At 38.3% G+C, this 24,612-nt stretch overlaps 1 protein-coding gene across 1 annotated transcript; it reads left to right on the forward strand.

The window, feature by feature from the left end:
* Nucleotides 1-234: 234 nt before the first annotated feature.
* On the forward strand, nucleotides 235-24,282 carry smc3 (structural maintenance of chromosomes 3). The gene is made up of 29 exons (XM_068322159.1): nucleotides 235-401; nucleotides 1,105-1,180; nucleotides 1,574-1,612; nucleotides 1,716-1,783; nucleotides 2,049-2,120; nucleotides 2,715-2,794; nucleotides 2,891-2,969; nucleotides 3,200-3,317; nucleotides 3,628-3,803; nucleotides 3,985-4,065; nucleotides 4,547-4,711; nucleotides 7,945-8,066; nucleotides 8,409-8,622; nucleotides 9,653-9,756; nucleotides 10,612-10,711; nucleotides 11,930-12,090; nucleotides 12,526-12,667; nucleotides 13,426-13,576; nucleotides 14,175-14,325; nucleotides 16,720-16,873; nucleotides 16,987-17,145; nucleotides 19,519-19,626; nucleotides 19,870-19,978; nucleotides 20,264-20,511; nucleotides 21,648-21,860; nucleotides 21,967-22,158; nucleotides 22,285-22,462; nucleotides 22,744-22,850; nucleotides 23,390-24,282. The coding sequence occupies exons 1-29, from the start codon at nucleotides 387-389 to the stop codon at nucleotides 23,459-23,461; spliced, it is 3,654 nt and encodes a 1,217-aa protein (XP_068178260.1). The 5' UTR covers nucleotides 235-386; the 3' UTR covers nucleotides 23,462-24,282.
* The last annotated feature ends 330 nt before the right edge of the window (nucleotides 24,283-24,612 follow it).

Raw genomic sequence — 24,612 nt, forward strand, 5'->3', positions numbered from 1 at the left:
CATTCAAATAGGAGCATTACTTATTGAGAAACGTGTAAAACCTCTCATTTATTTAGAAATGTTATTTTAATTAAAAAAAAATAATTTTAATTTCTTTTTGTTTTGTTTCCGGTTTCCAATTTTCTACCATAATTTATTTAATTGCTGTACATTAATTTATTTTACGGTTATTTGTTTAACCCTATTTTTACATAATGGTTTCTCCCATTCTACCCGCCCCCGCCGCCATTTTCTATGTTATTCTCCCTCTCCACAGTGTTTCGGGTTTCGAATTCATATACATTTTCAGGGTTCGGCTAAACTCTAAACTCTCGGCTTCTCCTGTTTAGTTGAGGTGGGGAGTTTTTCTCCAAATTCAGCTAAAGAAGCTCCCTGCATAGTCAACCATGTACATCAAACAGGTAAGCAAGCTAACGATGCTAGGCTTGTGCATGTTGCAGACATTCACCGGCCTGACTTCATTAGGAGCACTTAAGCATTATTCCATTGAATGATTGTTGCTAAAATAGGCCTTTGCGCATGGCTAAATCCGATTGCAGAACTACGCGACAACACTTAAGAAAACGATATGTGCAATAGCTTAATAATGCTAGAGAGCGCTACCTGGGTTTATTTTGGGATTTCCAAGGAAACCAAGCTAACGCTGTACGGCTAGCGTACATTAGCGGATGTCCGTTCTGTGATAACACTGTACGTACATGTACTACGCGTTACCACTTAGCGCTCGATTGATTTAAAAGTAAATATTACCTTTGATAGTACTACATGTGTGAAATGTATTTTTTTTTTTTACCATCAGATTTGGAAACCTGTTAACATTCTGAATGAAAGATGGTCCCAAAAAATGTCAAGGCCCTTTTGGAACAATTGCTATACAGTACTGTTGATAGTATTATTATTATTATCTGCTTTACAATTTGATTGACCGGGGGACCAGAGTGAGTGGTAATGGCACTACTAATACGATTACTGCTCTAAGGAAAACGTTCCTGGCATACCGTTGAAGTAATTTCATGTTTCGATATGGTGTACTGTTAGTTCTATAACGTAATTAGCAGGGTTATCAGTGACTGTAATGACGGTAGTGTCTCTGCTCGTGTGAAGGTCATCATCCAGGGGTTCCGAAGTTACAGGGACCAAACAGTGGTAGACCCCTTTAGTCCAAAGCACAATGTCATTGGTGAGTATGTTCAATTATTAATGTCGTGTATTGTAGATAGATATATATATATACTTTAATAATCCCGAAGGAAATTCAGGGTGACATCTGCTCACTAAAGATACAAATAAATACACATAACAGTGACTGACAACAAGACGTTACATAAATTACATAATTAACATAATGACATAGTTACAACAACAGAAAAACCTAATATAAAAAAAGGAAGCATAGGAACCTGAAAGAAGCCTTAGATATAGTATAGATATAGATATTGTTGTACATATAGTAAAATTAAATGTGTGCTGTTTGAAAAACGGTGCTTGTTTAAGCACATGTGATGTCTGATCAGTATTGGTGTACAAAAGGCACATTTTAATGTCTTAGTAATGCCAGATTTTTCTGTTCCAGTTGGGAGGAATGGGTCAGGAAAAAGCAACTTCTTCTATGGTATGCATGCTTGTTTGTTTTTTCGTTATTTTTTAAGTCAACCAATTTCCCTTGATTGGAGTTATGATTTATTCTTTGAATTTTGGCTGCTCCTTTTTCTTAGCCATCCAGTTTGTGCTCAGTGATGAGTTCAGTCACCTGCGGCCTGAACAGCGCCTGGCCCTGCTCCATGTAAATACCAATAAATATAAACGCTATTTTAAAAATTAAATTCATCAGTGATATAGCTGTTTAGACCTTGTATTTTATAGTTACTCTCATACTGCTAAAACCTGATGTTACTTTCAAATAATTGCTGTATCAGCTTTATTTTTGTTAAAATACTTTTGTTTGTTTTTTAATTTTTTGGGAAATTGAAATGCAATTTGAAACATTTAGTGATCGTAAACATTTAGTTATGTTGCTAAATAATACATTTCCTCCTGTTTCAATATAGGAGGGAACTGGTCCTCGTGTCATTTCAGCTTTTGTGGAGATTATATTTGACAACTCTGACAACAGGCTACCGGTATGAATGGCAACAGTTTCATCTTATTTCTATAGCTGTAATGATAGACACACTGATTAATTCATTTTAGATGTATTAATCTTTATGATATGTATTAATCATCATTGTTGAAACTAGCAGGTCAGCTGATAAAATAGCATGCCGTCTGGATTGACTATTATGTTAACTATTATGTTATTGCACCTATTGTATTTCAAATGTATTTTATTTTTTGGTCACTGGATTTCCATACTTCTATCTATCCATTTGTCCGGCCATCATTGATCTATCCATCCATTTGACATCTTTTCTGATACGTAGAAAAGGCATAGGTCAACTTTTCACATTGTAATTTGTCCAGTTTGCCATTGGAAATGATAGATTCTAGGAACAAACTGCTACATTGTTATAAGCATATAATTGGAATTGACTATCGTTGCTACTGATTGTAGTCCCACTGCCTCCACTACTCACATTATACCTGTAATTATGATCATAAGTGTCATTTTGTTTTCTAGTTGGTGTGAAACTGATCTTGCAGACATAATAATGTGGCATAACCAGCAATCCTGCTGCTTTGGGTGATTGACCAGCCTGAAATTTCTCTCCATTTAGATTGACAAAGAAGAGGTCTCCCTTCGTCGTGTCATTGGTGCTAAAAAGGATCAGTACTTTTTGGACAAGAAGATGGTGACGTAAGTATCGTGTTTGATTGTCTGTCCATAAAACCACAGGAAATAACGACCCTGTAATTCCATGTAGTTACTTGCTTTATGGTGTGATTTTTGCAGTAAAAATGATGTCATGAACCTTCTGGAGAGTGCTGGCTTCTCGCGCAGTAACCCCTACTACATCGTCAAACAGGGAAAGGTGAGGATTGAATGACTTAACGACACACTTACTTAACATTTGGTACTTATATTCTAACGTGTTCAATTATCTTTGGTTTGAGGACATGTTTGCATCGATACTAACTTGTTTATGAATAACTATTAATCTTTTGAAAAAAGGCATACATATCAATGACAAGCTTAAGAAACAGGTCTACATAAGAGATGTGAATGAGGCTTGTTTACTTTATATGTCAATGTTTTGTCCAGATCAACCAAATGGCAACTGCACCTGACTCCCAGCGTCTTAAGTTGCTGAGAGAAGTTGCAGGCACCCGGGTCTACGATGAGCGCAAGGAAGAGAGTATTTCGCTCATGAAGGAGACAGGTATAGTTTTTCTGTATCAGAGTTTGCATTTGTTTTCTTCATATTTAAGGAATTACATGAAGTTTTGACAAAGTTTAGGTGGTGCATGTGTTGTCCGCACAGAACTCATTGAAGATGTAACCATGACTTAATATAATATATATTGTATCAGATATTGTAAATGTCTGCAATTGTTTACAATGTGGAGATATTACTAGAAAGCAGTTATCCCTAATTTATCATATGTGTCAAAGATTGGCTGTCTCTGAAAGTTGTATGTGCTTTTAATAGTGGTTTACATTTAGACAAAAAACTGACTTGTGGTCCTCAGAGGGGAAGCGAGAAAAGATCAATGAGCTGTTGAAGTACATTGAGGAGCGTCTGCACACACTAGAAGATGAGAAGGAGGAGCTGGCTCAGTACCAAAAGTGGGACAAGATGAGAAGGGCCCTGGAGTACACCATCTATAACCAGGAGCTGAATGAAACTCGAGCCAAATTAGATGAGGTAAAAAAAAAAAAAAATTATAAATGCAAATATGTTGGACTTTCATTCAGCATATTGCAGTTTGGTACTGTCGCCTTGCTGTGTGGCGACAGTGCTAGGCACTGCACCACCGTGCCGTCGTATATAAGATATTTTTATGTATAAATATATATAAATATAATTTTGTTTGTCTTTTTATTAGCTGTCCTCAAAAAGAGAGACCTGTGGAGACAAATCCAGACAACTTCGTGATGCACAGCAAGATGCCCGAGACAAAGTAGAGGTAAGCAATTCAACTTTCAAGAAGACATAAATGGATTTGGGAAGATGTGAAAATAACCATTATATCATTTCCTAGAAATATCACAATATAAAATTATTTGATATCACAACAAAATTTCAGACAGTCACTAAATCAAATGCTAGATATCTTTTATCTCTAGATGTTTCAAACAAGGTTCTTCTATATGTATAAATATTTCTTCTCGCTAAATAAGACATAAGTAACAGAGAGATGGAGATATAAAACTTCCACCATGCCATCACTTTTTTTTTTATGAATTACTGTAAGCCAACTATGTTTTATCTGTTCACGTATTTACCGTAGTAAGACTGCATCAAAATATGTAACACTTAAAATTTACATATTTAAATTTTCTGACAATTTGTGGCCTTTGTAAATAAAATATGAGGTGAGTTGTAAATAAAAGAGTAAGCATTTTACTCCCTGAAATTGATTGATTATTTTGGCTCTCTTTCTGTAGGAGACTGAGCGCGTTGTGCGAGAGCTGAAGTCCAAAATCTCTGCTATGAAGGAGGAGAGAGAGCAACTCTCGGCCGAGCGCCAGGAGCAGATCAAGCAGAGAACCAAGCTAGAGTTGAAGGCCAAAGACCTGCAGGATGAGCTGGCGGGCAATAGTGAACAGAGGGTACGGAAGCTTGCCTTCTGTGTTTTATGCACTTGTGATGTTCCAACAGTAACACTCCCCTTCTTCCTTTTGGAACCATCAATTTATGTAGAAAAGGATTGCCCTCTTTTTCTGATTTCATCTGCTACTCATAACTTTTGCAAGTTTGAGATAGAATGAGTTTTGCAATGTTGCACACGTTTTGATTTCATTTGTTGATCTGTTATGCAGTTTAAAAACAGACATTTACTTAACCCTGCCATTTGACTAATTAAGCCTACATTCAGCTAAAAGATAAAGTCAGTTTTAAAACATTTAATAAATGTTTTTAAGTTGATTTCAGTTGAAAGGGGGCACATAGTTTAAGGGCAGGGATTTTCACTCGACCTTTTTTTTTTTATCTGTGAAGAACATAAAAACCAAGGAAACATCAGATTGTGTTCTTAACTTAGCTTTATTATGTATGATTCATGGCAGGAGGGTGTTTGTAGAGAGCTTGCATGGAGCATGCTCTGTACGACTGTGAATTTAGTTTGTGCCCGTGTGAATATGAACAGGATTATCACATGTTGCAGCTTTATTTGCTCAGTCAACATGTGGCTATATGCTGACTTGACTGTAAAGCCCACCTGGCGATGACTGGCATAGCATCATCCAAAAGCTAGTGACAATAAATGAAGATCAGAAGAAGCAAAAACATTATCATCAATGAGGGGAAAGTAGAGGCTGTCACAACCCACCATCACTGCTCACTCAGAAAAATCTCTAGTCAGGTCTGCTATTGGAGAGGCGAACACTAAGATAATGACATAAATGAAGTTGGAGGAGAAAGATTAAAGAATATTTTTTAAATATTTTAGCTTTAAAGTTGTTATCACACCTCACAGTTTATGCTCTAAACCAGGGGTCACCAAATCGCGGACCGCGGTCCAGATCCGGACCAAGTGGTGGTTCTGTCCAGACCCATAACCGCTCCACGATAAATTCAAGAGTAGATTTTCTTAGAACGTTTTTTCTGACGGTCGCGGCTACAGATGGCGGGCGCTGCTCCTCCAGTTAGTACGGTAATAGCTCCACTCAGTTAAGCCAATCAGATTGTTTACCTTGCGCTGTCCGCGCACCTGGAAGTGAGACAGCCCGCTGCTGCTACCGCTGTGAGTTTACCGCTACAGGAGCACAGAGGAAGAGAGACGGTGAAGACAGATTACCTCCAAACGAAGGAAGGTTAATGAGGAAAACCGCTGGTTAACAATGAGTGGACGAATTTTATGTTTATTCTTCTGTCAAGCAGTTCAAAACCATCAGTCAGTCATCTTCAGATTACCACCTCTGTATCCGCCGCAGCGGCTCATGGGGAGCCGGAGCTTATCTCTGCGGCATAGGGCGAGAGGCGGGGGACACTCCGGGCACGACGCCAGTGCACACACAAAGACATACAACCATGCACACATACACATAAACACACACTCATTCCTGCGGGCCATTTGGAATGGCCAATCAACCTGAAGCGCATACTTTTGGAGGTGGGAGGAAGCCGGAGAACCCCGTGAGAACCCACGCAGACACGGGAGATCATGCGAACTCCGCACAGAGCGGGACTCGAACCCAGGTCCGCTGTGTTGTGAGGCGACAGCGCTAACCACTGCGCCACCGTGCTGCCCTCAAAACCATCATGTCTCAAACTGTGAACACTTTGCATTAACTAAAAGTGGTAACGTGAAGGGCCACTATGAAACAAAGCACAGAACTTTTGAACAAAGTTATCCCCTGAAGTCCGAGCTGAGGGCCAAATAACCGAGCAAAATGCAAATGAATTTTCATTAAAGGCATTATGGATTTTGGGGCAACATAAAAAATCTTAGTGATGGGACAGTTGTGAAGAAGTGCTTAAACACTGTTGTTGAGGCATTATCTGAGAGAAAACAGAAAGATGAATGAAAAAATCAAACAAATCCAGATGTCAACTTCAACAGCAACCAGAAAATCAGAAATATCAACAGCTTGATGCAGCTATTCAGAGAGCAGCATGCATATCTGTGGCCATTGATAAGTCTACAGATGTTACTAGTAATGCCCAGCTTTTGTGTGTGTCAGGTTCCTTCACAAAGACAAGGAGCTCTTTGCTGGATGTAACACCACTAATACACACAAGAGGAGGGGACATGTTTGCAGCAATAAGATGCTGACAAAGAGGGACAGCGATCTGAAACAGGTGGTCTCTTTCACCACAGATGACAGAGACCACCACCTTCTCTTTTTCCACCACCTTGTCATGGTGGGAAAAGAGAGGGGGGCTGTGCCAAACAGTGGGGGCTTTCCAAAACAGTCAAGGTGTGCTCTGTGCACACCTTATGCACAAGTAACCTTGTGCACAAGTAAATTACTGGCAGCCCAAATGCCCCTTTCTCTCATGAAGAAAGTTCTTTTTGCATTTTTCCCCTGAAAGAGCCAGTTTTTATTCATGCTTTCTGAAGATGTTGATATTTTTTACTTGAAGTATAGGCCTTCAGTTTTTTGGGCTGGGATGTGTTTAATGTACAAGAAAAAGGATTATTCAGCTCTTTTTGCACTTTATTTTCTGAGGTTTGTGTGTTCTTCAATCTAAGATAAAGGTTTGACATTTATTTTCCTGGGTCTACTTTTATTTAATGTGAAGTAAAAGAGCTAGCTGTGCACTCAGTTAAACATATCCTGCATTGAAATTGACAATAATAATGTGGATACAGGGGCCGGCTATAGGACACAAACTGGATTTGGGTTCGAACCTTTACTAAGAGGAAATTTTTATAACCGGACCTCTGTGACTTCTAATTGAATAACCCTGCTCTAAACTAATCTATTTGATATAAAATAAATAAATTCAAAAAGCTGGGGACGTACATTTTTTCCCCTGAAAATAATTTTTTTCAGTAAAAATACAGATTGGATGAGAATCTACTCGCAGCTTATGTTGGCTAAATACAGGAGTAAAATATTTTTGAATAAAAGTTAAATCAAAGACATCGGACACCGTGGAATGTTTGTTTCAGTGTTCTGATGTGCGCCAGGGTTTCAAGGTTAATGTGGTTTTTATACATGGATATAAAATGTGAAAAGGAATGGACACTTAAGAAGTCATCTGTACACCATCTTCCTTTTACAACTGTTCTATTTCCCACATTCAGCCTTTATTGTCTTTCTCTACATTCACTCACAAATAATATTACATTTTATATGCTGTTTTTTAATATAATTGACTTTCCTTGCACTTCCAGAAACGACTACTGAAGGAGCGTCAGAAGCTGCTGGAGAAAATTGAGGAGAAACAGAAGGAATTACAGGAGACTGAACCTAAATTCAACATGGTGAAAGAAAAAGAGGAGAGGGGCATATCCAGGTAGAGATGACTCCTATTCAGTCATTGTCACATCTGCAACTTGGAACGGGTACAATTTGTTGAACCACTCATAATTTTGAATACATTTTTATTCCAAGACAACAATACGTGGTTATGAAATAGTCATGGTTCTCTGACAAAGTAGCTTGATATAAATGATCTAAGCAACAGCCTCACTTAGAAAATTGAGAATTTATGAATGTGTTAAATGTGACTGACATGTATATGCAATTTGTTGAGAAAAGAATATTATGAAGTTGAGTCCTTTATATGACTTTATGTGTGAGCTTGTGGTTGAGCTTGAAACATTTTGGAGCTATTAATGTTTTTGCCTCTTTCCAGACTTGCCCAAGCGACACAGGAGAGGACGGACCTGTATGCCAAGCAGGGTCGTGGTAGCCAGTTCACCTCCAAAGAGGAGAGGGACAAATGGATCAAGAAGGAACTGAAGTCTCTTGACCAAGCCATCAATGACAAAAAGAGACAGATTGCAGCCATCCATAAAGACCTGGAGGACACAGAAACCAACAAGGAGAAGAACTTGGAGCAGTATAGTGTAAGACAACAGAAAACTTACACTACTGCTTTATTTCCCTGTGGAGAGTAGTTTTCCTTTCACTCCCATTTTCAGAATCAGAAAGTACAGTAATGGATAAAGAATTGGCATCTACACATCTGCCAAGGAAGATAGGTTTTGACCCTTGTCTATTAGGGGTTGTTTTGCCTTCACAGCATTAGAGAAAAACTACTCAGCAGATCTCTATAAAATTTCATGGGACTGTTAGCCTGTGGTATCACAAAATTTGTTAGATTCCCACGTAGGATTGGGGTAAAGGGGTGAATCAGAGAATTTGGGGAAGTGAGATTAGGTTGTAATTTTGTCACTGACATTGTTGGCCTGAGGACTCGGGTTCGTGCACTACAGTATTCCTCTATTTTTTTCACCAACAATGGACAAATGCCTTTGTCACTTTTATTACTACTGTATTTTAGAAAGTTTCTTGTGAGATGGTTTTCATTTATTCAAAAGTGATTACAAAGTAGTATAGTACAGTAATCCCTCACTTATTTGCACTTCAAGATGCACAGCTTTGCTACATCTCAGATTTTTAGTAGGTACTCACGTGATACTGTACGCGCATGCTGTTTGCTGATAGCAATAGCATGTGCGCTGCTTTCTGAGACTCACGGAACGCAGCACACTTCCGTGAAACACAAAAGCGCTTTAAACAGTCTATAAGAGTGTGGGAAAAGGTAATACAGATACAGTATAAGGTGGTTTAATATCAGTATGGGGAGGGTTTCAAAATGTTTTAAGTACCATAAATAAATAATGAAATAAATAGTTTGTCGCTATACTGCTAATTTTATTTTTCACAGGTAGTCCTGGAACACATTAACTGCGAGTAATGAGGGAATACTCTATAGTATTGTTTAGCTACTGTAATTTATGTTGTCTCCATTGGAAATATACTGTGTCTATGTATTTATGTATGTACTTTGTTTTCATGTAAAACACGACTAGATTTTAATTCAAAGTTTTTTCATGTTATTGAATCTGACCCACCATCATCTTGTCTTTTTAGAAACTCGATCAAGACCTGAATGAGGTCAAGAACCGCGTTGAAGAACTGGACAAGAAGTATTATGAAGTGAAAAACAGGAAAGATGAACTACAGAGTGAACGAAAGTAAGAACTCAGTCTTTGATCTAACCTCATCTTTGACCAACTGTATTTTCTCTCGATTTGGAAATTTAGTTTTGTTTTGGTGCATATATATCATTCCTTGATTAAGTTGATCCTGACATAAGTCAATAATTTATCATGCATTAAATTGAAAGATCAAATTTATTCTAATATTAATTTTGTCTTGATTCTGGTTTCTGGCCTTCAGTAGATAGCAGAGTATTGACTGTTGTGAGTGCCAACGGCTCTTCTCTGTCTGCTTTAACAAAGACATTTATTAATAGAATATAATATGCCACAAACGCTTTTGAAATATATTCCAGGTCAAATGAGTTGCTTTAACAATTCAACAGGATTAGATAGGACTCCTTCAGCTTGACAGCATCTCTTACTTCCGGTGTCCACCACCGGGTTCGTGGGTTACCCCCGACAGCACCAGAGACCCTACGACCACAGCTCCGAGCAGCCGCTTGTGACAGTGGAGGTGGAGTTTCATGGTGCATTCTGACTCAAATGTCCCCAGCCTCCTGTGGGATTTGGGAGAAGCTCTCCCAGAGGTGGGAGTTGAAGACGTCACTGACAGAGGGTTCTGCCGGACGTTCCCAGTAGACTCTCAAAACACATTTGGGCCTGCCGAGTCTGTCCGGCCTCCCGCTCTGCCAAAATATTTCATATATATCAAATCTTTGCATTATGTTTTTACTTAAATTAATCTGATTTGGGGGAAGAAAACAAATGTCCAGATTTGAGGGTTTTTTTATCGAATTCTCACTTGTTCTGTGAGTATTGTGGCTGCAGTTTGAGTCTGTTCTTTCATGTGATGTACGTGTGACAGTGTGGGATTGTGTCTGTCTCTAGCTACCTGTGGCGTGAGGAGAATGCAGAGCAACAAGCCTTAGCAGCCAAACGAGAGGACCTGGAGAAGAAACAGCAGCTTCTTAGAGCAGCCACTGGCAAGGTCAGTGTCAACCACAAGATAGCTAATTCTTCTATCTGTACAAGAGGGAATAAAGTGTGTGTGTGTGTGTGCGCGCGCGCGTGTGCGTAATAAAAAGAAAGGATTGAAACAAATTCCTTTATACATGTTTGAAATTAATAACATTTATGGTTCAAATAAATGTAAAGTTTGCAGGTCAGCATGCAGGAATAGCCCTGCTTCAAGAGGCAGATGTATGATTTGCTCTTCTACTCCAAAATTCCGACCATACTTCTATTAATACTCTTAAATTTTAAAAAGACGACTGAAAATAAACCTTATCTGAAAAAGTGCCTGTCACTGATGAACCCACCTGAATACTGTAAATGACTTTCTTGATGATACAACCAGTTGTCGGTATACTGTACATACAGTATTCCCTCGTTACTCGCGGGTAATGCATTCCAGGATCACCTGTGAAAAACGAAATTCCATGATGTGGTGACGAACTATTTATTTTGTTATTCATGGTACCTTAAATGTTTATTAAGAATCCGCATACTTATATTAAACCACCTTATATCTGTATTACCTTGTGTTTCACGGAAGTGCGCTGCGTTCGGTGAGTCTCGGAATGCAGCGCACTTCTGGAGGCTGTCAGCCAATAACATGCGCGTACCGTCTCACATGACTACTAAAAATCAGCGATATAGCAAAGCCATGTATCTTGAAGCGCGAACAAGCAGGGGATTACTGTGTATCAAAAAGAATCATTCATCTGCGTTGCTCCTGGCACCTTGTCATGCAGTATATACAGTAACTGCATTTATACATGACTAGCATGTCTCTGTGGAACTTGCAAGCACCCTAAAGTCAAATGTTTCTGCCCTTTCTTGTCACCACTAATGATTGCTTCTGGGCAAAGACATCAGTGAAATATTACTGTACTGATGGAGGTGAATTTTTGCATTAATTGATATATTTGTGGACATTTAATTTCTTTCACTAATCTAAGTTGATTCACCTTTCTCGAGTTGTATGTCCTCATAACCCTTTTATCTGTTCAAAATGCTGTGATTTAATTGCTAGCTGCAGTTTAAGTAGCACATAGCAAGACATCATGATATCCTCCAGTATAGGAGTGTTAAGAAATCCTTGTACAGCAATGCAGCACTTTCAAAAAGATACAACATTTTGTGTTCCTAAACAGCACAGTAAGGTTTAATGTTTCATACTTGTTCTTCTGTTGTGCCCCTCCAGGCTATTCTGAACGGCATTGACAGCATAAACAAAGTCCTTGAGCATTTTCGTCGGAAAGGTATCAACCAGCATGTCATCAATGGTTACCATGGCATCGTCATGAATAACTTTGAGTGTGAACCTGCCTTTTACACCTGTGTGGAGGTGACTGCTGGTACAAGGTAAGGGTCGATCAAAGGTCACTGAACTGTTGTGACACTTATTGAAGATTGCAGCAAAATACTTGAAATCTTCTGTTCTAAACTCACTTCTACAAATAGTCAGCTGTTTGATTTTTATTTAGTCAATAAAAATTTCAAGAGCTGAGCTAAGTTTTTTGCTACATCGTAAGCCTTCAGACCAGTTTTGCTAAATTTTTTGGTTTTTATTTGTAACGCTGTAACTGACTTGAATTTTAATACCTAAACTTTTTTTGTTAATTATTACGACTGAGGTCACATAATGTTGGTAGATTGGATGATTTTGTGGATTAAGAGATTTTTCTTTTCTATGTAACAACACAAAGTGAAAGTGCTGCAAACCCACTCATGTTTTTACATTTATCTCCCATCTAACCATTCCTTTGTATCTGCTTACCTACTTTTTATGTGTTCTAGACTGTTCTACCATATTGTGGAAACAGATGAAGTCAGCACCAAAATACTAATGGAGTTCAACAAAATGAATCTACCAGGAGAAGTCACATTCCTTCCCTTGAGCAAGCTAGATGTCCGGGACACTGCATACCCGGAAACCAATGTAATTAACTTAAAAAAATAATTACATCTAGTTCTTCTTATGTAGTAAATTTACACCACATGTCAGTCTGTCTAGTCTGTCTGCATCTTAAAACATACAGGTTCTTGATTACTTTAATAGGAAGAAGTGTACTGTATGTACTGTATATTTTTTGGGGGGGGCAGCAGTGGCTCAATGGCAAAGCGGGCAGTCGAGCGGGTCGTCCTATGATCCAAGATTGGCGGTTCGATTCCCACTCCCGCCCAAAACACCCGGAGTGTGAGCTGACAGTGGGAGTTGTCAGCTCACCTCCTGAGCACTGCCGAGGTGCCCTTAAGCAAGGCGCCATTCCCTTTACAAGTTGCTCATTTGATGCACCATGATGGAGCTACCTGTCATTCTACATCCCGTGTGTTTTTTCATATATTAGTGGTTTGTTTAATTGAATGATGCATGTACTGTATTTAAAAATTTAGTGTAGCAGGACCAGAGTGACAGATTTGATACTTAGTTTTCCTGAAACAGTTAAAACCTTAAAATATTCAGAGTTCATTGAGATTGGTTGATCTGGAGTCCACAGAGGTGGACATACTGTCTGCAAATATGATCTGTTTTATGAACAGCATATAGAAAGTGAGCCAAAGGAAAAAAAATTGCAAAAACTGTACATTCACGTGTTTTTGCCCACTGTTATTGATACAATGGCAACAGATTTTTTTGTTGATGAGGCATGTAGTATTTTTCTTTGTGTTCATACAAATGTGTTCTTACCCCATAAGGATGCAATCCCTATGATCAGCAAGCTGCGCTACAGTCCCAATTTTGATAAGGCCTTCAAACACGTTTTTGGAAAGACACTGATTTGCCGCAGCATGGAAGTTTCCACCCAGCTGGCCAGAGCTTTCACCATGGACTGTATTACTCTGGAGGGTAAGCTGACCTGTTATATACATACTTAATCTATTAAAATGAATAAGTATGAAAAGAAGTCACTTTGTAGGTATTTTTCATTAAAATGGTTCGTAGTTGTTAACCTGTCACTACTTAGCTTGACACCCTAGTCAAACTGGTGATTTTGTGTCTGTTAACTCGGGGCAAATTTTATATCGACATCATCAATAAAGACTCTGATCAACATTATTTACATTTTGATAATCCATTCCTTGCCATAAAAGTAATACGTTTTTGTATTTGCACTGTTCTATTTGCACAATTCTATCTAAAATATCTGCCCCATGGTGCCAAAATAAACTTTCAGGCTCAGGAACAAGTGGGAGATGTGTAGTTGTTGGAATCTTACTACCAGTTTAACACTCTGCCATTAGGTATTAAGAAGTTTTGTGTTGATTTCTACTTGGAAACTAAATCCAGATTTTTGCCTGTAACTTAATTTTGTACATTATTCTGTATATAGAATGAATTAAATAATTAGAATTTACAGGAATTGGAATTCCCATGTTATGGAAATCCTTTATATTTTATGTGCAGATCGTTTTCTTGACCATGTGACCACTGTATTGCCACTTAGGTGACCAGGTGAGCCACCGAGGAGCTCTGACAGGGGGCTACTATGATACCAGAAAATCACGTCTGGAGCTGCAGAAAGACATGAGGAAGGCTGAGGAGGAGCTCAGTGAACTGGAGGCGAAGCTCAATGAGAATTTGCGTAGGAACATTGAACATATCCTTGTGATAAAGTGGTTCGGAAGATGAATGAATGAATAATAATCAGCTGTTATGATAATGATGCATCTTTGTTGTTGACAGGAGAATTTGGTTTCATCCGCTATATGGGTAGCTGTGTTGCAGACGCCACAGTGTTACTGACATAAAATCGGTGGTCAATTCTTTGTAGATTATAGAAGGTCTTGGTCTGTGCTTAGTTGAGTGATTTTAAGACTTAACTTGAAAAGCTTGAACAAATGACCATGTCTTATGTGAAATGCTCTTTCCCTTGGGAAGATACATATGACTATCAAAGAAATATGTTCATGTTTTTCCTCTGATATTGTAGATTTCCATGTATTTTAGGGGCAGCTGGGTGTACCAGATAGCATTCACTTGCTGTTGTATGCAATATCTAAATATATTGGCAGTCATGGTTATTTGCATTCTGTACCTAGCTTTGGACTAGTGAAGGACATGTTGTTTTCACATGCAGTCAGTTAGTTTGAAGGAAATATTTAAGATTAAATTCACATTGCATTTTAATGGTCAGAAATCCATCCATCCTTTCTCTCAGCATATTCTTTCCAGCTCATTTAATCACAGAACTGCTCATTTAATCACAGAACTGCTATACAGTCAAAAACAACCATTTTCATTTACATTGATTGGTAAATTCTGGTCCACCATTTACATAAAGAAAATGCCGACATAGGGACAACAGGTTTAGATTCAAATCATAACCAAGGTGCTGACAGTACTAAACACTGTTCTGTGCCCATCCATCCATGCATCCATCCATCCACCCAACATACATGTTTTTGGAGGTGGGAACCCGTCAATTACAAAGTCTGCTGAAAGATACTGCATTGAATACAGCCCTAAGTAAGTCTGTGTTTTTAATGCAGAGTAAATCCATAGGGGTAGCTGCCTGAATCAGGGTGTTAGCAGTTTCAGAAGGATGAGTGTACGTATGAGGGCACGTTTACAAGAGATGTGACTCAATGCTTGACAGCCTTAGAAGGTAAAATGTGCAGATAGAGGGTTTGTGGTGTGTTGGATTATAATATGGAAATAGTGACTTTTGCCCAGGGTAATTATCTTTGTTTGCACACCTGTGTGACTGTGTGGATCTTCTCAGTCACAGCCAGTGTTGTGTAAGCACAAGGACATTAGGTGTATGCGTAAGTGGTTGACTGAACTGATGGTGGGATAATGTGGCCTGCTGTTCACTCCTGCATCTGTGAGTCACAGAAAAAAAATCAGTTATTTAAAGGCACCTGTAGGTCAGTCACAGCCTCTGCTCTTTTAATAAACGGGATGACACAGATGCACCTCATCACCACATCTCTCTAGCTTGATGTATTATTTTTTGCCAAAACGAACACTTTGTAGTTTAGGTTTTCAGTGCACACAGAAAATGCTTTTGATTTGTGATTGCTATTGAGTGCTACTTGGTTATGTGATAATACGGTATTTATATTTTACTCAAAATAGGTTGCATACTCTTGGCAGATTAAATGCAGATTTCTTCTTTTTTAAACTATTTTCTCAGTGTTTTTGGCCCGATGTGAGTTGTTCCTATTCAATAAACTTACTAGGTTGCCAGATTTTCTTCATCTGCTGTGTGCAGAAGGTGGTGTAGTCCTCTGACTCTCAGCAGCCTTGGTTAAACTTGTGTTAAACCAAGTGTTTTTTCCCCCCGAGGACTGGTATAAACATTGATACTGATATTGATATTGACAGAAGAACCAATATTGTCACATTTGCAGTATTAAGAGAAACAGATCTGCCTAGATGGTTAGTGTCACATGAGTTTTCTATGGTTTGATCAGTAGATAGGTAGGTAGAACGATAGCTATGAATCAAAGGAAATTAAATCTTGATTTATTATTGTTTAGCTGGAAATTCTTTGCATGTACAGGTTGTGACTCATAACAGATTGTGAGTAAATTCTCTCCGTGACGGCTGTTGTTCTAATGAGGTTTGTAATTCACTAAAGAGGCTGTCTCTGTTCATGCAATTATTTATTTTGAGTCATGGCAAAAAAATGCATTACTCTGGGAGAATCAAAATCATTCAGGAATCTGAAAATACATTTCAGAAGGAACTCATATGAATGGGATATTGCAACTTGGGCATTATACACTAAGCTGTATTCACTTTGACACACAGCTTTTCACATCAGCAGAGCAGCTGTTGTTTCTGTGGTACAGGAGGCTTCATTGTCGATGAGCTCTTCGTCGTAATAACCACAATGTAACCACTATGCTGTCAGTGGAAAATTAGACAGTACTACTGTGTGCTGAAAACTGCTTTGAGAATATTTAGTCTGACTAGTCCCTTTAACGAAGGATTGTTTGACTTCCTTATACTCTAAACGGTGTATTTCCTTAATCACTGCTTCCACGCATTAACAATGAGATTGATCAACTGATGAACCAGATGCAGCAGATTGAAACACAACAAAGGAAGTTTAAGGCCTCCAGAGACAGCATCCTGTCAGAGATGAAAATGCTGAAAGAGAAGAGGCAGCAGTCAGAAAAGACATTCATGCCAAAGGTGAGGATGGAACTGAAAATTCTGCGTTATGTATCTGTGACAGGATTTCTGTTTATTACCGTCTCAAGTTCTGCAATCCATTCATGGCACACTTGCTTCTTTTTTCTTTTCAGCAACGAAGTCTCCAAAGTCTGGAGGCCAGCCTCCATGCCATGGAGTCAACTAGGGAGTCACTGAAGGCAGAGCTTGGTACAGATCTGCTCTCTCAGCTCAGCCTCGAGGACCAGAGGCGCGTTGATGACCTCAATGATGAGATCCGTCAACTCCAGCAGGTCAGAAGGATGGGATTGAGTTATGATCATTTTTATTCAAGGGATCACTGGAACAGTTTAAAACAAGTAACAGGAAGGTGGGATTTCTTTTAAAGCAAAATAACTACCGAGATTTTTCTCACCGAAGTTCCTGCAAATCTCATTTATACACTTATATACACATTTTTTGCTGCTTGCATAGTTTTATGTTGATATTTTTTTAAGGAGCAGTACAACTCCTATTTACTATAAAATTCAAAAACATATCATTTATATTAGAATTTTATGTCATTTCTGCTAAATGGAGCAACAATAATTGTAGTGTTTGGTTTTATTTCAAACACAGTATGGAACTCAAAATTAAAGTTAAAACTTTGTAGAACAAAATCGTTGAACTGAAATTGTGTTCACATCCTTCCGCCTTCTTATTTTTAGAAGTATGCCTGTTACCAGCACTTTATTTTTCGTTTTCTTTCTTTTCCTCCCTTCTGGCAAATTCATAAAATGACAAGACTGACGTGAGAGTAGCAGGCGGCGGCGGTGTGTTGGATTTTCCTGAGATTCAGTGTTACTTCCATTCTTTCACTTGAGTCTGCTCTCAGATCTTACTTCAGTGAACTCTCAGAATTTACTAGTTACAGAAATATCCTGTGTACCTGCAGTACTGAGTCTTTCATACACGATTCTATGGCGTTTGCAGTTAAATTATATTTTTTGGAGACTCAACCACACAAGGAGCTAAAATTCAAGACACACACTATACTGCAGGCTCAAAAGATTTCATATTTATTGAACAATCGAGTATCTACAATATCTGATCTGAGAAGTTCAATTTCAAACGATCACAATGCACCTGCGTAAACAACTTTAGCATGCACTACTTCAAAAATGCACACTCTGAAAATTATCTTGATGCTCAGGCATTTTCTTCAGCAACGGCAATGCTAACTCTTACTGTGGCATCATTTTGTGCTGTAGCTTTGGTGAATATTCATTGCTGCAGTCGCAGTGTGCTTTTTAATTCATGGAGAATTTGTTGTCTTTCCTCTAAGTAAAATTTAGCATACTGAGCCCTGTGTTTGCTTTCAAACCATACTCGCTTTCCCATTTTTCTTAAACATGCTGTCCTTCTGCAACTATTTGTCTCTCTTTGGACTTTTTGTGGTAATTTCCAACTCTCTGTTACTTGGTGTTATTGCTTTCAATCTAATCAAAACATTGCTGCCTACTGCAGGGATTTTGGTGACTTTGCAGGTCACAATTAACTTGGACTATGGGATATGTCATCCATAGTAAAATTACGCTTTAACTTACTTACATTTCATTTAAAACACATAAGCTCTCATGGGCCACACAAAGAGACGAAGCGGGCTGGATTTGGCCTGCTGGCAGTGAGTTTGACACATGTGCCAGGCACTGTATTGAAACTAGGGCTGTCAGTTTAACGCGTTAATTAGATTAATTAAGTGGCAAATTAACGCGCTATAAAAATTAACGCAATTAATCGCGAGTGGCAAGTCAATGCGCAAGCATTTTAAATTTGGCCCATTGAGTGACCCGTAGGCTGCAGTGACGTCACTTCCTACCTGCGCCACTCGTCAAAAGCAGAGTGACTGACAACAGAGATGGACGCGACACAGGAGAGCGAGGCAAGCCCACTCTGACCTTTGGGCGGAAAGTTTATTTATGACAAGAACAAAGACGGGACTATCAACAAAAACGCAGAGATTTGTACCTTTTGTAAGAGAATTTTCATATCACTGAAGCAGCTCCAGCTTAATATATCATTTAAATGCCAAACATGTCAAGGACAGAGTTGTCTGTTGTCAGTTCCTGTAACGTCAGCTTACCCTTTTAAAGGAAAAGCCTGTTGGCATCTTGCTGTTTAGTTGCCTTATTTAGAGGCATGTTACACTATTCATTTTGAATTGCTGTATTGAGTCAGCTCTAGTATTTATTTTGATTGAGAGTCTGCTTATGTTCCTATTTGAGACTCAGCTTTATTTTATTTCTGAATTTTATTTATTTATTTAACTGTATTTGTATTTCATTTTTGAGAAATGCACCTGGCCTAATTGGTTTGCTGATGTGCTTGGCCTTTTTTCTTTTGAATTTCATTTATAAAGCACACTTAACCAAATCTTCTCTTCTTGGTCCATTCTATTGATTAGTCATGCGCTACAATTTTGTAACACTGTGAATTTCCCAGTTTGGGATCAATAAAGTATACCCACTCACCCCCCCTCCCTACTCACCCATAGCACTCTTATCACAGCATTTTATATGTCAGATGTCTTCCATGTCAAGTAAACTTAATTATTGATTTACCAGATATGTAGAAAAAGAATTCTGCACTGAACAAGAATCTGACAGGAATAACTTTTTTTTTTATAGGACAACAGACAATTGCTCAATGAGAGGATCAAGCTGGAGGGAATCATGACAAGAGTAGAGACGTATCTCAATGAGAACTTACGCAAGCGTCTTGACCAAGTGGAGCAGGTATACTGTCCTTTTATTTTTCTTAAAAACAAATTCTTTATGCAGATAATTATACAGAAGTAATTATACAGAAAAGAAATTCCTTCTGCCTGATTGTATAGCTGTTGCTTTGACATTATATGTATATTTAAATTATTTTATATTACATTTCATTAACTTTAAATTATTATTTGAATAACCAAACACTAAGGTTTTCATCTCAAGTTTTTTCAAATGTATGTGGCCTGATTTTCATTGACGCAGGAGCTAAATGAGCTTCGAGAGACTGAGGGAGGCACAGTGCTCACAGCCACAACATCTGAGCTGGATGGAATCAACAAACGTGTGAAAGACACTTTGTCTCGATCAGAAGGTGTGCATTCCGGAGACTCTGAACCCGTAACACAGAAGGCAATTGTTGCTTTTGAGCAGTTTAGTTTGCTCAAATGCAACAGGAGAACAATTTGACCTACTTGACATAACAAATGTGTAATATCAGACATTGCAAGAGATGGTAAATCAGTTGAAATACACAATCGCTTTACTCAAAGAATCTAGCATGTGACTGTTTTTCAAATGGCTTTTTATTTTTAAAAAGTTTCTATATGTACACATTCATGTTTCTTTCGTTAGTTGATCACCTCCAATGCCTTTCCAGATCTAGATTCTCTGATTGACAAGACAGAGGGAGAGATCAAGGACCACATTAAGAGCATGGAGCGCTGGAAGAACATTGAGAAGGAGCAGAATGATGCCATCAACCATGATACTAAAGAGCTGGAAAAGATGACAAACAGGCAGGGGATGCTGCTCAAGAAGAAAGAAGAATGCATGAAGAAGATAAGAGAGCTTGGCTCATTGCCTCAGGAGGCCTTTGAGAAGTACCAGACACTCACACTCAAACAGGTACACATATACCCCTGACACAGTACACATTAGCCCTAACTGCCGAATAGTACCCTTTTGCACTCTACTACCCTGATTGTTTGATAACACAGAATAATTTAACAGGCAAAACAGTGCTCCAGTGTAGGATTATAGAATCCACACAAGCATTCTGACAACAAATTTAGATTAAATTAAATTTATAACAGATTAAATTTATAACATAACAGTGTTGTTGTTTAGTGTGGCATTCTGTATGTACATCAAGTAGCACTTTATGAATGAATAATATGACAAATTTTATTGACCTTCCCTGATAAATGCCTACTGATATGGTCCTTCCCTCATATAATTGGAAGCTTTTTGTTTCAGCATTGTTACAAACTCCTCTGGGGCCTTGACACTTCCTAATCACAATGCTCCCCCCACCCACTCACTTAACCGTGCTGAAAATAGAATCATCCGTTCTCAGACACACTCCAGATTGCTAATCTCCCTGTGGCAGTCTGCTTGGACACAGGATTTTGCCAGTGATTGGAGAAGTGGATAAGAGGGCCGAGTAATAATGTTGCTCACTCATGTTCCCGCAGTCATCAGTGACCCAGAAGGATGAATTTAATGTTTGAGATTACATGTTGTCTTTGAACCAAACTAAACTGATGCTTAAATATTCAGGTCATGTTCAGATACGAATAGAATTTGACAATCTCCATAAAACAGCCCTGTAATACACTTTGGATGTAAATTCATGTCTTTATTTCACAGCATTACAAAATTCTCACAAACTTTTCATTTCAAATTCAACAAGATGCAGTTCACTCTCTATTAACATGATGGCAGATTTGTGGCCAGCATTTTGCTCCCAAATTTAGTGGACAGGACAATCAGGAATAATGAGATCATTTATCTAACATTTTCTATTTGCTAAAAAAAAAACCTGACATTAATTTTTACTTTCAAAATTCTGTGAAAACCTTTAATATGAACATGCCACATTACAAATAACCGATGGTCTAAGTTCTTGTCATTTTTAAGCAAAATTCTTTCCTGTAAGTATGAAAAAGATCAAATGAGTAACATTTCAGGCTATTCATAAAGTGTCTGACTGCCAGCTGAACAAACCTGGCTCTCCTGATTTTACAATCTATCTTCAACAGTTGTTCAGAAAACTGGAGCAGTGCAACACAGAGTTGAAGAAGTACAGTCATGTCAACAAGAAAGCCCTGGACCAGTTTGTTAACTTCTCTGAGCAGAAGGAAAAGCTAATCAAACGTCAGGATGAGCTGGACCGCGGCTACAAATCCATCATGGAGCTCATGAATGTCTTGGAGCTGCGCAAGTACGAGGCAATCCAGCTGACTTTCAAACAGGTACAGACTACACATCACTTCCTGTTAAAACAAGGATGCATTTGTCCATTACTGTCTCTTGACTGATGAAAACTTGTGGCTGCTTTCATATTTTCTGTCCCATCAGGTGTCAAAGAACTTCAGTGAGGTTTTCCAGAAGTTGGTGCCTGGAGGTAAAGCTACGTTAGTGATGAAGAAGGGTGATGCAGAAGGCAGCCAATCCCAGGACGAGGGTGAGAGTGGTGCAGACAGTGAGAGGGGTTCTGGTTCACAGAGCAGCGTTCCTTCAGTGGACCAGTTTACTGGAGTTGGTATCAGGGTGAGAGTTTTGTTTTGTTTTGTTTTTTTTACTTCTTCAAATTATTCCTGTTGACTTTCACTTTTTAAACAGCAGGCAAATGTTCTCATTTGGGTCTTATATATCAATCTTTCTTGTTCTGTGAAGGTGTCATTCACAGGAAAGCAAGGAGAGATGAGAGAGATGCAGCAGCTGTCTGGTGGTCAAAAGTCTCTGGTAGCTCTGGCATTGATATTTGCCATACAGAAGTGTGACCCTGCTCCTTTCTACCTGTTTGATGAGATCGACCAAGCCCTCGATGCCCAGCACAGGAAAGCTGTTTCAGGTAAGATGCTAATACAAATACAGTTTGTGTGGAGAGGAGAAGAATGAATAACAGGAAACATACAATTTAAATCTATGCCATAATCCTACCACAAACTTAATGTTTAAACGGACAGTTTTGGAGTCAAATTAATGTGACGTTCTGTGATTAAGGTCCTTCAGTCCTTAAATGGTTTAATTGTGGTCCTTATCCTATTTGACCTGAGAATATTACACCTCTTCAAGTCAGATTTAACAAATTTAAGAAAGTCAGCATTGCCATTTTAAATCTGTCAATTTCAGACATGATCGTGGAGCTGGCAGGACATGCCCAGTTCATCACCACCACCTTCAGGCCTGAGCTGCTCGAGTCAGCCGACAAGTTCTACGGGGTCAAATTCAGAAATAAGGTGAGAAGCAAATAATAGCTGTTCAGCTCGCATTTGGGAGTTTGACTTCATCTCCCAGCGCATCATCATCGTTGTCCGTATTGTCTGACAAGAGAAGTCTCATAAGACATGTGAAATATAAAGCGTGATTGATAACAATTTTCTCAATTTGCCGTTATAGATTAGACAAGCATCATTACTGAATGACATTGCTTACAGTAAATTAAGAACATACTGACAGACAAAATGATTCAGGCAGCTGGTGGAAATGTTTTTTAATACCCTTGCTAGAGGGGGTATCCAGTTTGCTTTTTCCATCCAACCATCACAGGATGCAGTCTACCCTTTCTCAGAAACTCGAACCTTTGTCTATCCATTTCAAAATGTAACAGCTCCCTGCCACATCCGCCCCAACCACCACCACCAAGTGTCATAGATTGCGTCTCGCAGTTTTGTATAATTATGCTAACCAACAGCCTAATTATTGCTGCCCTTTTTGATGAATGGATACAGTGACTGAACTAGCATTGATCAAACATTAACGATGTGTTTGTGTTTAGGTGAGTCACATCGATGTCATCACAGCAGAGCAGGCCAAAGACTTTGTGGAGGATGATACCACCCATGGATAATAGTCCTCGGCTCTTCGTCACCCTCATTGTTATATCAGAGGCTGTTAAAATGTCACATTTGAGTGTTAAAAGATTTTTTTGGTTAGGGCACATATGTTCTGTCATGTTTTTCTTTTTACAGAAGTGTAGTTCTATACTGAAATATAAGTCTCCATTTTGTCTAAAGTGGTCCTGAAGGGACTACCTTAGTGGCTTAGTGTTTTTTTCCTAACACACAACAGTTTAGGTCTGAGCTTTGGTAATCTGTTATTTGAAATGGGAAGTGCCAGAATTTCTCAAGTTAACAAACATTCAGGACCTTTTCAGAAAAGAATTCATGTTGTGCACTGGGGAGATTGTTAATTAAGACTTATTTGAAAAATGTTGAGTTGAAACCTTGAAAGTCATGATTGATGGGTTCTTTTCAGATGGATGTTTGTTTTTTTTATACTAAATTTAGAAAACAGTCTTTCTTCACTCTTCTGTAATGTATTTTTTTTGTACTCTTGAACTGTTTCAAATTGTTTGCCATAATAAGCTTCATGGCTCAATATGTTAAAATGTTGTGTTTCAATTTTTATGGTTGTTACTGTATTTCACAATTTCCTTTTTTTTTTTTTTAGATAATTTAAATATATGAGAGGTTTAGTTCCAAACAGCGCATATCCATTCTGGAGAAAGATGTAGTTCTATGATTTTGATCAGTCTATATTTCAAAAATAAAATGGGCCAGATCAGTGGAAAAACTTACTGAAAACAAACAACTAGAGTAGTAAACCAAATTGTAATTTGCTTTTGTTACTGGCTTTTGCTTGGGGATTAAACTCATGTGTTTTGCTCAGTTTCAACTTGCCTTTTTCAGCATTTATGTTGCGAAACCTCAAAATATTTTGTGATTTAAAAATAAACGTTGACCTTGTCAGTGTTGTGTCTTAATAAGACCACTAAGTGGTGCTGTGTTACAGCACTATGGACAGCTACACTACTGTTTATATTAGTATTTCTACAGACAATGTATATCTTAAGAAAAAATATGTGATGCATTAAATTTTTCAACCCTAACACCAAATGACAGTACAGTAGTTTTAAAACTATACATTATTCTTATTCTACACAAAAAATTAATGTAAAATTGTGTTTCTAATTTTTTGTAATCAATAGCAATTATGTGT

This window comes from Antennarius striatus, chromosome 8 (genome assembly GCF_040054535.1).
Source record: "Antennarius striatus isolate MH-2024 chromosome 8, ASM4005453v1, whole genome shotgun sequence".
In the NCBI taxonomy this organism is placed as follows: domain Eukaryota; kingdom Metazoa; phylum Chordata; class Actinopteri; order Lophiiformes; family Antennariidae; genus Antennarius; species Antennarius striatus.

Bases quoted from the DNA above. Each gene is read 5' to 3' on its own strand.
- smc3 (XM_068322159.1), top strand. The intron at 16,874-16,986 runs GTGAGGATGGAA...TTTTCTTTTCAG, and splicing joins AAAAGACATTCATGCCAAAG to CAACGAAGTCTCCAAAGTCT. The intron at 19,627-19,869 runs GTATACTGTCCT...TCATTGACGCAG, and splicing joins GTCTTGACCAAGTGGAGCAG to GAGCTAAATGAGCTTCGAGA.